General features: G+C 37.3%; 1 protein-coding gene across 1 annotated transcript in view; it reads right to left on the reverse strand.

The window, feature by feature from the left end:
* Positions 1-5,889: 5,889 nt before the first annotated feature.
* MAGOHB (mago homolog B, exon junction complex subunit) overlaps positions 5,890-15,073 on the reverse strand; it is a 1,022,454-nt gene continuing 1,013,270 nt past the window's right edge. The window contains exons 2-6 of the mRNA XM_050748291.1: positions 13,425-13,578; positions 10,470-10,528; positions 9,674-9,784; positions 7,705-7,787; positions 5,890-6,252 (exon numbers count right to left, since the gene is read on the reverse strand). Of these exons, the coding sequence (XP_050604248.1) occupies positions 6,153-6,252; positions 7,705-7,787; positions 9,674-9,784; positions 10,470-10,528; positions 13,425-13,518 (447 nt within the window). The 5' untranslated portion in view covers positions 13,519-13,578 and the 3' untranslated portion in view covers positions 5,890-6,152. The remainder of the gene's footprint in view (positions 6,253-7,704; positions 7,788-9,673; positions 9,785-10,469; positions 10,529-13,424; positions 13,579-15,073) is intronic.

Below are 15,073 nucleotides of genomic sequence, written 5' to 3' on the forward strand. Positions count from 1 at the left end.
TATACTCTTCCAGTTTTTTCTCTGTATGTTACATTTACTATCAAGGTTGGTATCATTCCTTACACAGTATTTCTGATTTATTATTTTCTAATAAATAATATGTATTCCATTATTTTAAAGAAATTCATCTGAAATGTTATTTTTAAAATATTACTCACAGGGATAAACCACCATTTATTTAGGCAATCCACTACTGTTGGATACTTAAATTGTTTTCAATTTTTTGCTATTGTAAAATCTATTTGGTCTGTACTTTTGAATATTTCATTAGGGAAACTTTTTAAGCATAAAATTATATGTCAAAGGGTATAGGTATTTAAAGAACTCTAACATATGTCACCAAATGCCCTCCAGAAAAGATGTTCCCATTGATATTCCATCAGTTGTGTGTGATAATTTCGCATTTGATTTTTTAAGAAAAAGATACTAGCAAATTATTTCTCTATTTGAAATCTACGAAATCTCACTTCATAAATCTGTCCCTAAAACCTTCCAGCAAGGCCTCACATTTTCACCTATACTGAAGACTTTAAAAAATTCATTTTTATCACTCTACCATGAGGTGGACCCTGCCAGAATGTACTGAGATCTCTCATTGACTTTCACTTTTACTGGATTCAGTTTTTTTCAATCTTCTGATTACAGTTCTAGGAAACCAATTGAAATTGTTCTTCAAATCAGGTGATAGTGGTTAATAAGGAGCGTGGGATGGAGAGGCACAGAGCAGCAGGGGAAATTGCTGATACAGGGACATGTAGCCCCTGAAGTCGGCCACATCATCATGTGCAGGCCGTCAGATGAAACATCTCCCAGAGGCTAATTTTACTCGATAATGAAGGTAAAGTTTCATGTGTGGAGTTTGGGCGCTTCAGGAATACTTGCTGCTGGGCATTTTCTTCTTTCCCTCCATCCTGGATTGGTTTTGTCAATCCCAAATCAGAGTAAAGATAGTCCGTATTCCTTTATCTCAATGCCAAAATAAGAAATAAAGAAGTTCTGTGAGAAAAGATAGGAAGTGGGTGACGGGGGCAGGGGCTGGGGTGTAGTAATAGCGGATGTTGAAAAGGTGACAGAGATACTGTCATGTATTGGAGTACCTCTTGTAAATATAACCATATTAAAACCTCCCAACATTTACAAGTATTTATTATTGTCCCCATTTCACAAATGAAGAAACTAAAGTGAAGAAGTTCATTGACTTGCATAAGGAAACGTTATTGCTAATTCTTCATTCCTGTTTAAAATCAGGCCTGACTGAAGACAGAGCACAATGGACCATGAATTCAGAAGGACCTAGGCTTCCAACAAGGTCTTGCCACAAAGTATGAATCCTGGAACCAGGAAAATCTGGCTTGAAATGCTGGCCCCTAGCTCCCACATGTGACTTCAGGGAAGGTACTTCATTTCTCTAAGTCCTGTATTCACCATAGTAAAACAGTGAATTTTTTGGCCATCCAAGGTTGCTGTGAGGGTTAAATGAGATAAGATCCATCTCAAAGTGTCTAACTACAACCTGGCATGTATACAGTAGGCTCTCATAAATGTTAAAAATTGTTACTTGAAGTCCAAGATTCAAGTCGTTCTTATCTATAAAATTTGAGTAAGTCAACCAAATCCTCAAGCCTCACTTTTCTCATAGGTTCAATAAAAGTATCACACGCTTCATAGGCTAGGACTAATAAATGTTAGCACTACAGACAGGATTTCTTACACTTCAAAATAAGTAACTGTTTTCTTGTTTTTCTTCCCCTAAGGTTGTAATAGGGGAAACACCAGGACTGCAGTCGAGAAATCCTGACATATCATACTGAGCCAGGTTCTCCATCCTGCCATGAGTCTTGGAGTACCAGTGCCACCATTGCTCTAGAGAAACCATTCTGTGGCTGCATATCTTACTGCCCCATGCAGATAGATACTGGTGATGTTGAGGCATTTTTCTGTTTTGATTTACATCCATATAGCTGGAGAAAAGATGAATAGTTCTCAGGATGGAGACTAGACAAGTGCAGAGCACCCTTTTTTATACTTTTTACGTATTGTCTCTCTAACATAATATAAAGTCCATAAGTCTGTCTTTTTCATTATTGAAACTGCAGCACATGTAAGAGGTATGATGCCTACAAGTGCACTTGATGAACAAAGTGGATCAAGTTAAAAGGAATTGACTATAAAATCTAGATTTGTTCATAGTTTTGAAAAGAGGCAGAATGAAACTGATGATGGGAAAGTCAAATTTGCTAGCTGCTCCTTCTGTATTCTCTTCATTACCAAGCTCTGAATTGCTGGAAAAGGCAAATTTCTCCTTTAAAGGAAAACACAATCAGCACCAGAAGATAACAGTAACTTCAAATGGGATTGAAACTCCCTACTTGGCCTTTTGATTAAAGAGGCACAAAGTTGGAAGTATTAAACCTTATCACAACCAGTTAATAAAACAGAAAGAAGAGAAATGTGAGAGTTTTGAATGTTCTGGTACTTTGTGTTCCAAATTCACTTTTGTGCAAAACATGCACGTAACACACAAATATGAATATATGAAGTATTAATTTGCTTATTTTCTGGCTCCTTTCCTGCAAAAGCCTTTTTTATTTGGGAAACCACACATTTTACTCACTCCTTTCTGGCCATACTGTTAGCTAGAAGCTTAGCACACAGCTTCTAGTCACACCTTCAAACCTTCAGGTCACACTGTCAAACCTCAACGGTTTATCACTTCACAGCAGCACCCTGTTCTTCCCACCCCAGACTAAAATGAAGGATGTCTGGAAAAACCCCTAGCATGCAGGGAAGATGGTCTGAATCACTTCATTGGGAGGACTAACCTCACCCAGACAAGTTCTCATCTCCTTTTTTTTATTTGTTCTAATGCCTAACTTTTATCCCACTGCATGACCCTGAATTTCCTGGCTCTTACAGTAAAGAAAAAAAAGAGGCCGAAGCAGGTGGATCATGAGGTCAGGAGATCGAGACCATCCTGGCTAACACGGTGAAACCCCGTCTCTACTAAAAAAAAAATACAAAAAATTAGCCAAGCGTGGTGGCGGGTGCCTGTAGTCCCAGCTACTCAGGAGGCTGAGGCAGGAGAATGGCGTGAACCCAGGAGGCAGAGCTTGCAGTGAGCTGAGATCACGCCACTGCACTCCAGCCTGGGCGACAGAGCGAGACTCCATCTCAAAAAAAAAAAAAAAAATCTCTGGCTTGAGATTTTGTTTCCCTAATCACCCTTTTTGTCCTTCTTGTCTTTACAGTAAAATATATTCAAATGCTCTAAGTTTAAAATACATTGTCCCAACAGGACCTCTAGTAACCGATCAAACAGTAACCATCCTTCCTCTTATTTCTGAGAAACCAAACAAGAGGGCCACCTCAGGAACTAAGTTAACCATGATGACATAAGGGCAAAAAAAGGATTCCCAATGGCAATTTAAGGGAAAATAGTTAAGCTGATCTGTAATTAAGACTTCTGATTCTTAAATCAGTATTCTCTCCACCACATCACACAGTTCAAATTAGGACAATGTAGTCCAGAGATTTTGAGTGGTAGTTATCCAACTTTACTGTTCATCATATGGAAGTCAGCCAAGGCAGATTCTGAACTCACCCTCAAATCTTTCATTTATCTTTGTTATCTTTATTAAATTTTTAAAATTTTCTATTCTACTTCATTATCCATTCATGCTAAGAATCCAGTTATTAATGAAAGGGGTCAGTGGTTAAACTTACAGCACAGTTCATGCTCACAGGTTCACACACTTCGAATCAAAACAAAGTAATCTAACAATAGAATATATAAATCATCTCAGTTACATTTATGTTTACATTAAAAATATCCATACAAATAGACTCAGCCTGATACCAATTCCTGATACCAATACCTATACCCAAGATAAATAATCTAAAGGCAAATAATCTAAAGACAGAGCAAGACAGCAACCAATTCAACAAACTTAAAAACACCTACTATATGGAAAAGACTGTGCTGGGGTTCTGCACCATCTCATGAATAGGGAAGAGGTGGGATGAGGTGCAGAAACAGTACTTGCATTATTTCAAGTGGTCTCTTTATTAAGGAAGGAGGTAAAAGGAACATAACCTGAGTGCAATAAAAATCTAGTTTCATATAAAACTAGTACTATACAAAATTCAGTTTATAATGATCACTGTCCATCAGCAGCTTACGATCAAATAAAAGACAGATCAAAGTATAAGAAAATTGTAGATGATAATATTTTCCTAACGACCTAGTCTCCCATCTTGGTTTAAATATGAGAAATTCTAGTAGATAGTAGGGATAGAGCTAAATAGCCAAAACATAAGGAAGTTAGAGAATGGGGACAAAGACTTAAAGATTTTTTAATATAAGCACGATTTCTCCTCAACCTTGTTCAGTTTTGAATGGATCAGCTTATTCAACGGAGCCAGAGAATGAAGGTTATTTTGAGGAACAACCAAACACTGTGGGCCCACTGGAAGTTCAAAAGGCGATTGTTCCTCTTTCTTCTTGAGGTTGACATCTAAATGCAAGAAAATTATAAGACGATTTCATACTGCACAGTCATCATGGTCTACAACTGGAACAGAAATATTTCACTTACAAAAGACCTGAAGATGATGGTGTACTTGCATAATGAAGTGGAAATCATTTGACTTTCCACGGCAAATCTGAAGACAATGGGCATGCATTTTGAGGAGTGAAAAGGACCATCTAGTGCTCCATGGCAAACAGGTTACCAAGCCATGCTCTAGAGTTATACTGTCCAAAGGGTAGCCACTAGACACATGTGGCTATCTAAATTTAATCAAAATTAAGTAGCACTACAAAAAAAAATAAAATAAAATAGCTTACTGGCACCAATTACACCAGTTAAGTGAAAAACTAAGATTTATTATAAGAGATATTACAGTAAAAAAGATGTTAAGTATAGAATCTAGGTTGGCATATAGGTGTTCACTTTACAATTGTCAAGAGTTTTGTTTTATCCTTTTCACGTTAGAAAAAAAAAATTGTTTAAATAACACGGTAAGTTCAGTTATACGAGGCACACCTCAAGTAATCAGTAGCCTCGTTTGGCCAGTGGCTACCCTACTGGACTGCACATAGAACATTTCCATTATTGCAAAAAAGTTATTAGACAGCCCAACTCTAGAGCCTAGCTGCTCAGGAGTCCTGGCAAGCCTTCAGAAACTAATTATTCCACCCAAAAGTCAGTGCTAACTTGTTCCTAGGGCAAGTGGATTATAACTACTGAAACAGTATAACTTTTAAAGAGTGGAGGTTCAGATGGAAGAATAAAAGGAAACAAACGACATGGTTACTAAAAGTAACGAAAGAGGAAATCTATTAGAAAGAGGTTGAAAGGAACTGGGAAACTTAAGTGAGACCCGTGGTCAATAGGAGTTAAAATATTTCTGTCCATTCATACGCACATGTACGTTTATCTAAATGTTTAACAATTTATAAAGCTGAAAACTCATTTAGTTCCTCTCCTCCCCTACACACCAAATACATTGTGAAATAAGGAACAAGGACATAATCGAAGATATGCCTAACATGGGGTAGACTTTACTTTTGTAACACTTTAGGACATCACTGCTTATAATTGAAAATATTTAAATGTGAATAATTCCTGAGGGGTTTGTGATAACTGTAAAACCAAAACAAAACAAAACAAAACAGACCTTCTGTAAGCCCCCAAAAATTAAAACCAATCATGTATGAAGGAAATAAGGGAAGATCTACAATTGCCTTTCATGGATGGGAATATGGCTACATATTTCCACCTAAAGTATCTTCTGTCACAGGATATACCTACCAGAACAATTTCTTATTATCTCTAAAGTGAATTAAAGACATAGCCTCCTAGAGAAAACAAAAAACTACTCTGCAACCAGGATTTGGTATGTTTTATTAGAGCAAATTTTTAACAAAAGGTGGCTTTTATTTACAGAATTTAATATGTGTGGGGAATGTCCAACCCATGTGGACTCAAGTAAAGATAACCATTAAGCTGGCTAATGTATTTTCTTATTTTCAGTTTACATACAAATTTTTTTTTGTTCGCTTCACATTCATAAAAACCCCAATATTGTAAATGACAAATAACCCCTCCCATCCCTTAATTAAATATACAAACAGCTTGAAAACATACAATTTAAATTGGTTTAATCTTGAAGTGTAATCCAATAAGACTGAAAACTAAACATTTCAAGTCTTGTACCAAATAGTAAAATACTCGAAGACCTTCAGGATCCCTAAAATTTAAAAAGGTAAAAGTTACTTTTTCTTCCTAGGATAAAACAATTCTTTAAATTCCTAAAACAAAACAAAATTAAAATCTTTTAACAATTAAGTTAACAATATTTAGGAGAAGGGAAGGATTTTGCCAACAACTACAGCATAAAATGAATATCTTTTCTATAAGAAAAAAATAGTTTCTTCATCAGTATTCATTTTAGTATTTAAAGATTCATCTCCTTATGAATGTCATAACCGCATCATAAAAATGTCTAATAAAGCAGAAAAAATAATACCGTAATGCCACCATTTCATAGAATAACTGTGAACATTTTGATGTTTCTCTATTTTATAACTAAAATCATTCCCTGTGCCCCTTTTTACATTGCTTTCCCCACAGCATTAAAAAAAAAATTCCCCAGTAATTTTTAATTAATTTAATAATTCTCTCCCTGTTAGACAACGGGGTTAATTTCCTATTATTAATAATACTTCAATGAGCATCTTCATGCATAATAAAGATTTTCCAATATTTAGGAGTAGTACCATAGAAGAGATGCTCAGAAATGAAATTACTAGGCCAAAGGTGCATGAAAAATGTCAACGGTTTTTGATGCATATTACCAAACTGCTTTCCAAAAACCACTACCAATTTATAATCCCAGTAGGGTATCAATGCCACATCCTCACCAAATGTAGGAAAAGAAATTTCATAGTTTACAAGCATCCAGTTGGTCTCTGTGAACACAGACTTTTGTGTCCAATAGTCATTATGCATTCATTCCTTTCTCCTTTCCTCTAATAAATATTGAAAGCATCTATTATGTGCAGGGCACTATGCTAACTTTGTGGATACAGCAAGGTTCTCATGGAGCTTACTTAAAGCAGACAAATAGGTTATTACAATTTAGAGTGACAGAAAAAGGGAAGAGCACTATGGGACACTTTGAGGGGAATGGGCACAAATAAGTGGCTTGGATCACACCAAGAAAATGGGATGTACTACAAAACCCTGGGGCGGAGGAGAGATCGATCTTGGGAAGACATTGGTAGTAAAGGATACTTAGGCTAGACTGGATTTTTTCCATCTTTTTCCCAAGTATTGAGCCCAAGGAGGAAAGTGAGATGACATGGACCTAATGAGGCTGATATAATCCAATAAGGACTTCTTTTCTTCGGATTTTCTGATACTATATCCACATTTTTATACAAAATAGCTAATACAATTTGGGCATTATTATATACAGCTGTTGGATTAAAATTTTTTGGACAATCGATGAAATACTCTGCTAACTTCTACTAAGAGACAAGATAGTAAGCCTTTAATGACATACAAATCAATTACATCTGCATAATAAACTGATAGGAGGCCACTGAAATTATCTTGGCTAACAAACTGACTATACTATAGTTCTAAAATGAGCCTCTCTAATAATGACAACTTGGCCAAAATGCTTTAACATACTTACTTTGACTGATTTACGTCAATAAGAGAACCTATTTTTGATGTGGTAAATGATATGTGCTCATCTCCAATTACAATTTCAAGCTCCTAAAAAAAAAATAGCAGAAAAATGTAGTTAATATATAATCTATCCCAGAGATATCTGTATTCTTGCTACAAACGGATCCCAATTTTAGTTGCAAGTTTTCTAGCAGTCAACGGGGCGTGGGGTGGTGAGGGGAAAGAAACTTGGTGTATTAGATATAAACTATATCCTTAAAATAAAAACTGCTCACGAGTACTACCCCCAAGTTTAGGACCAACAAAGAATTGCTTTCCAGAGACATAAAGAAGACACTATGAAACAAAATGACAAAGAAATATTTCTTACAATGTCAGTAAAAACTGAAGACGTCACTTTGAAGCACATGTTAGAAAAATGATAGGAGTATAAGACCATTTTTAATATGACAAATACATATTTTTTCTTTCTGGAAGATTCTACAAATAAAATGTATAATATTAATAACCACCACCACCAGTTTAGCACCTACTGTATGTCAGGCTCTAGTGATAGGGACTTTATACTCTGTAATCTTGAAAATACCCTTATTAACCTATTTTACAAATGTGTAATTCAAAACTCACAAAGCAGAGGAAAACACTTGTTGATATTTATAACCACTAATGAGGATGGTACTTATATTTGATCCCAAGACTGTAAGACTTCAAAACTAATACTCCACAAAATAACTAAAATTAAGAACTAGTTATAAAAAAAAAAAAACCATACTGTAGATGTTCCTAGTGTGCTGTCATTACTGTATAGATTTTTCCCTATATTGTTTCTCTGCAGGCCTAAAACCAATAATTAAGAAGCTGTATCTGTAATGAATTTTCAAGTTAACAGACACTGTTGAAGACAATCCTAGCTATTTAACCGGAGGCCTAATTATGCAGTTTATGACACACACCAAATGGAGAATTAGCTAAGATGCTCTAACAGCCATAAAACCTTTGACCTGATACAAAAGGCAATTTCTGAAGCATGCCTACTCCTCCCCACTAACCAAAACCCATGAACACATCCTTAAGCAAGTAGATAAAATACTAGGCTCTCCCTGAGTCTAAATGATAAAAAAGGTTAGCTGCTGTGGTTTGCTTTTTAGTACATCTGTATATCTGCATAAAACAAACCGAGGCCTAAATTTGCTTTTTAAAAGTGATACCATGATTAAAGTAAATACTGTTAACTATTACCTTTGCTCTTCTAAACAATGTTTCTTTAAACAGAAGAGTTAAGTTACTCCTACAGAGTGTCAGCATGTGTTAGATCTCTCCACATTTTCTTCTACTCAAAGAAGGTGATATAAAGTACAATCCTCAGGGATACACAAAAGTGAAATTAAATGTTTCTTCCTTCCAGGGGTTGTATCTCATTTCTCCAAGAGCTGAAAAGACCCAATTCAGAAACCAAAATTTCTTTTTACAGAGTGAAATTAGGCCTTCAGAGTTCTTCAGAAGCCTTTTGAGAAACATCAAGTATTCTGAAGGAATATGAGAGGCAAATGCAATCATAAGTTTTAACAAAGAAACCACCAATCAAGTCTCTCTCTGGGGTATAGGGATACAAATAAGAATTTTAAAAGTTATGATTTGGCAAAAGTAAATTTTACATAGTCATATTCTTAATAAAAGTGATTAACACACAACAGAAATTATTCATAACACTGCACTGTGAAAGCATCCTAATGTTGGCTAGGGTGACTACAGAGAAAGATATCTAAATTTAGAGCTATGCACTGACTCCTTCACTACTAGGAGGTAGCACAGAAAAACGGAACTAAAAGACAAAATTAAAGAGAATTTACCAGGTGTCTATTAAATGGAAAGCCAAAGAATCAACTTAGACTCATTCAAAATAAATAAGGGGAATCATAATAGTATTATCAATTTTTAATATTTATGCACTTAAAGAATCACTAAATACAAACCTGTCGGCCAACCCTATCAGGGGGAGGCCACAAAGCATCATCTTCTTTTGTAATTTCACTGTCATCAATAATTCTCTTCAGTTCTTCCATTACACTCTTGTGCACATAAGCCTAAAAATTAATCATAATAAAATTGGATAATGTCCACCTATGTCACCCCTCAACTCAGAAAGAAATAAGAGTTACAAACTCTGAATATTCAAATAGAGGAATATAGAAAAATTTAATTGATTCCAAAAGTAGAGAATGAGAGAGAATCATTTATCCTTGTTATATTACTTTTCTTCATCTCTTGCCCTTTCCTCTCACATTTATTTTTCCCTCTTCTCATCATTACCCGTCTTTGAAACACTGTATTCTGCCTTTGTAACATTAAGATCCAAATACCCCCAAGTGGTTAGATCACAAGATCTATAAGGTGAACAGTAATAAATGCAAGTACACTGAAGCAGGAGAATCGCTTGAGCTTGGGAGGCAGAGGATGCAGTGAGCTGAGATCACGCCACTGCACTGCAGCTTGGGCAACAGAGCGAGACTCTGTCTCAAAAAATAAAAATAAAAATAAAAATAAATAAATAAATGCAAGTGAAGTTCACAACAAGGTTAGTTCTCTGAACCTTCTCATTCCTATGGATGCAACCATTGTATCTAATTTAAATGGCAACTCTTTCAATCTGTAAATTGCCTTCTTCTTTACAATACAGCCTTAGATGTACTTTTGTAAATTCAACATAGACTTGAAGAAAATGGGCTAAATGCAAAAAAAAAAAAAAAAAGACATTCGAATAGAACTTACCTCTTTTCTGATCATGACATCATTTTTGTAATTGCTGTTGTTGGCATATCTAAGCTTTCCTGTGGGAAATGGAAAAAAATCAATTTACAATAGCAAAAACTGCTAAAAAAAATTAATGACATCATATACAATTTTAAAGGTAAAGACCATTTTATACTACTTTTATTATTTCCTCCCTCCTTGTGTAAAATCATTGTTAGACATGTAGACAATAAATATTTGCTGGTTAAGTTTGCTGAAGTTGAAGATAGCCAAATATTTAAATAGTCTATGCCTACAACATATAGATATAGGGTCATTTTTACGGCCTATTTTCTTAAGCTACATCATGAACTAGAAAGAGAATCTGCAAAAGGCACTAACATTCAAGTTTGTTATATGTATGTATTGGTGTTAAGTGCGTTACACAGAGAATTTAATCTAATCTGTAAAACAATCCTAAAAATCAGGTTTTATTCTCTCACCTATTCATAAGAGAGAAAACAAAGTTAAGTAACTTAAACATGGGAGATTCAGACCTAGATCTACTTTAATACTCAGGCTTTCTCCACTACAAAAAAAATGTTCTTTTTTCCTTCAAATGTATGCATACAATTATATTGTAGACATTTTAGAATTATGACTAAGAAGGATACAAACGATGCTTCTGGATCGAAGTTGATGAGTTTGTTAGCTAGTTTATATTTAATTTTAATCCATCATGATTTGTGTATTATCTGATGTATGCTTCCCCTTATGGCTAGTCAGTTGCCCAGACACAGCTATAATGTGCAGCAGTTACTCTAAAATGATAGAAATGCCAGTCTTTGATGGCTTGGCGCCAGGCGTAGTGGCTCACGCCTGTAATCCCAGCACTTCGGGAGGCCGAGACAGGTGGACTACCTGAGGTTAGCAGTTCGAGACCAGTCTGGCCAACATGGAGAAACCCCATCTCTACTAAAAATACGAAAAAGTAGCCGGGCATGGTGGCACATGCCTCCAATCCCAGCTTCTCGGGAGGCTGAGGCAGGAGAACCGCTTCAATCCAGGAGGCAGAGGTTGCAGTGAGCTGAGATCACACCACTGCACTGCAGCCTGGGTGACAGAGCAACACTCTGTCTCAAAAAAAAGAAAGAAAGAAAAGAAAGAAAAAAAGAAAAGAAAAAGAAAAAAAAGAAAAAAGAAAGAAAGAAAGAAAGAAAGAAAGAAAGAAAGAAAGAAAGAAAGAAAGAGAAAGAAAGAAAGAAAGAGAAAGAAAGAGGAAGGAAGGAAGGAAGGAAGGAAGGAAGGAAGGAAGGAAGGAAGGAAGGAAGGAAGGAAGGAAGGAAGGAAGGCAGGCAGGCAGGCAGGCAGGCAGGCAGGCAGGCAGGTCTTCGGGAGACTCAATATTACCAATAGAAGAAGTATGTGTAACAGTGCAGTGGCAGATACATTGATTAGAACCACTGTTCTAGCATAAAACTTCCCTGATAATATTCAGGTGCTTAATTTATGTGACCTGCTAAAAGTAATAGAGACAAGCTTGACGGTGTTCACAGGCAGAGGAACTGAAAATAATACTACATAAAGAATAGATGAATTCAGGTAAATTTAGCTGAATTTATGGGGAGAGTAAGGTCGAATACAGTGATTAAGGTTTCTAAATAATTGCAGGGCTGGCACGGTGGCTCATGCGTGTAATCCCAGGACTTCGGGCGGCTGAGGCTGGTGAATCTCTTGACCTTAGGGGTTTGAGGACAGCCTGGGCAACATGCGGAAACCCATCTCTACAACAACAACAACAACAACAAAGGAGATGGGCGAGGTGGCACTGGCCTGTATTTCCAGCACCTCGGGAGGCTGAGGTGAGGGATCACTTGAGCTTGGGAGGCGGAGGTTGCAGTGAGCTGAGATCGTGCCACTGCACTCAGATCTGAGTGACAGAGTAATATTCTGTTTCAAAGTAATAATTGCAGGACTGTAGTTCACGTGAGTTCTGCCTGAAATGCTTGATACTCTTCTCCTTTCCTAATATACGTTTCTCCTCTAATTTTTTATTCTTGCTCTCACAGAACATTGTCCAAAGCCTGCTTATTAATATACCTACTGCTTTATAGTTAAATGTCTGTGTCCCCACCAAATCTCTTTGAGTTAAATTTGTCTTACTCATTAGTGTACCTTCAAATTTTGTATTTGCTTGTTGCCCAGCAAAAAACGTGCATTTAAAAAAAACCAAAACATATATATCCAAATGAACTTTCTTGTTGCAGGTAGGCAGGACCAATGTAACATTCTCTAATAGCGCTGTCAGAAAACAAATTGTTGCACGCTACTGGGGTAGCAGTTTCACCTCGTCCTCTGCTCTCACTGCTCTGGAAGTCTGTTTTTTTCTCTCAAAGGCCAAGTCTCTCATTTCGAGACTCATCTCAAGAGTGTCTTCCTCTAGGAAGATTTTCCTGACTCCCTCCTGTGGAACTTTACATCTCCCCTCTTTTTTGGTACTCTTCATGCGTCCTGTGGTGAACAATTATACGTAGACACCTAAAACATATTATTATTCTCATTTGTTAACACGTCGGGCTCCTCCCCTTCAAAGAACACACACAGCCTGAATGAAGAAAAGGTACTGGTCACCACAAGATTTTATTCATCCATTGGACCACCCGCTGATGGGGGTGTTTTCAAAAAAGTGCTAGCATTTTTAATCCAGGTCAACAATCTACAGAGTCCCTTCTGGTGCAGTTACAGAATTCTGATTACTGTAAGTTCGACTTTTCAGTTTGCGACAGGATTAGCTTTAATTTATTGCAATTAGTTCTCTTTCATTTATAAAACCAACTTAGGCCTCCTCTATTCTTAAGCTCCTATTTCCTTCGAGGGAAGCAGTGGCCTCCGCCCCCTGTACCCTCCACACCACCCGGCCTCCCCTCGCCTCCTCCACGGCCTCTCGGTCTCGCTCCCCTTTCCCAGCACCGCGTGCCGTGGGCCTCTTCTCACCGTCCGGCCGAAATTCGAACTCCAGAAACTCGTGCCCAAACTTGCCCTTGTGCCCTACGTAGTAGCGCAGGTAGAAATCGCTAGCCATAGCCATTTTTGTCCCCGGGAAGCCCGCCGAAAACCCAGCCAACGTGTCCCCCGGCGCCTTGTAGTCACGTCATCGCGCGGAATAAGTGCGTCACCACAGGCGCTTCTCTTCCGCCTGCCGTGCAGCCCTGGACTAAAGCGTGAAAGCCGAGTCTCGCGTGAGAGGCCAGTTGGTGCTGAAGGGAGAGTCGCATGCCGTGACTTTCTCTTTACTAGGATTGGAGGCACATTATTTTCAAAATAAAAATTACATTATATTAGCAAATATTAGAAATGTGAGCATATGATAGTATTTTTTATCGACTTAGAGCTAAATTAGGTTTGCAAGTGGCTTTTACTTTTCTGGTCTCCCAGTCCTCGGGGCGTTTGTGAGGTGGGTGTGGCTCTATTCCCCCTTTAACTGGGAGCTAAATAAAGATAAAGCTTAGACTAGAGATGGCAGACCGGGAATATAAACCATTTTTCTTACTTGATTTCGAACAGGGTGCTTTCCCCTTTGAATAACGATTGGTAGTTGGCCCGGACCTATAAGCCTATAATAATAGAGACAAAGTCAAAGGAATCCATCACAGCAAAGAACTTAAGAGATCTCATTTGATCTCTCAAGAATTCTGTGAGCTTGGCAATGTAGATTGCTGTATATGCCTTAGGCTGAAGAACAAACAGGCTTAGAGATAGTCACTAGCCCGAGGTTAGGTAGCTGTAAGTGTTGGGATTGAATCCCAGGTCTTCTCACCACCACTTTCTACTAAAAATCACTGACGGTGATTTCAGTGGGACAAAACTGGCTTAAAGTCTTAAAACACACACCCCCTACGCCTGAAAAACCCTGACTGTCACCGTGCTGTTTTTTAACAGCAGAACTTCTATGGTTCTTAATTCATTCAGTAAGGGTTAAGTTTTAGTAGCCCGTGGAGTTTTGGCAATTTGACTTAAGATACAACAATGGTTTAGCCCATTACTGTTTCTCGCCAGATATAATTAAATTGGAGGAATGAAAGAATGCTACATTGTGGCATAGTTTTTAAGGTAAGGGAAAGACTTTTACACAAAGTCTGCTTTTTAAATATTATTGATCACCCTTTTGTTATCAACACACAGAGTAATCCTCTCTGCTGGTTGACAACCTTCAGTGATTTTTGTAGAAAGTGGTGGTGAGAAGACCTGGGATTCAATCCCAACACTTACAGCTACCTAACCTCGGGCAAGTGACTCTCTAAGCCTGTTTATTCATCAGCCTAAGGCATATACAGCAATTTACATTGCCAAGCTCACAGAATTCTTGAGAGATCAAATGAGATATGTAAAATAAGCTTTAAATTTTATAAAACGTTACTTTTAACAAACATTTCCTATGTGACAGTTTGAAACTAGAAATAAAAAGGCATTTGCACTGGTAGTCTAGAAAAGAAAGCAAACTTGTAAGGCAAATATCGGCACAATGGAGCAATTGCTATAATTAAGAATATATGTGCCATTCTGGCCAACATGGTGAAACCCCGTCTTTACTATAAATACCAAAAACTTAGCTGGGCGTGGTGGCGTGTGCCTGTAGTCCCAGT

The sequence above is a fragment of the Macaca thibetana genome, chromosome 11, assembly GCF_024542745.1.
Source record: "Macaca thibetana thibetana isolate TM-01 chromosome 11, ASM2454274v1, whole genome shotgun sequence".
In the NCBI taxonomy this organism is placed as follows: domain Eukaryota; kingdom Metazoa; phylum Chordata; class Mammalia; order Primates; family Cercopithecidae; genus Macaca; species Macaca thibetana.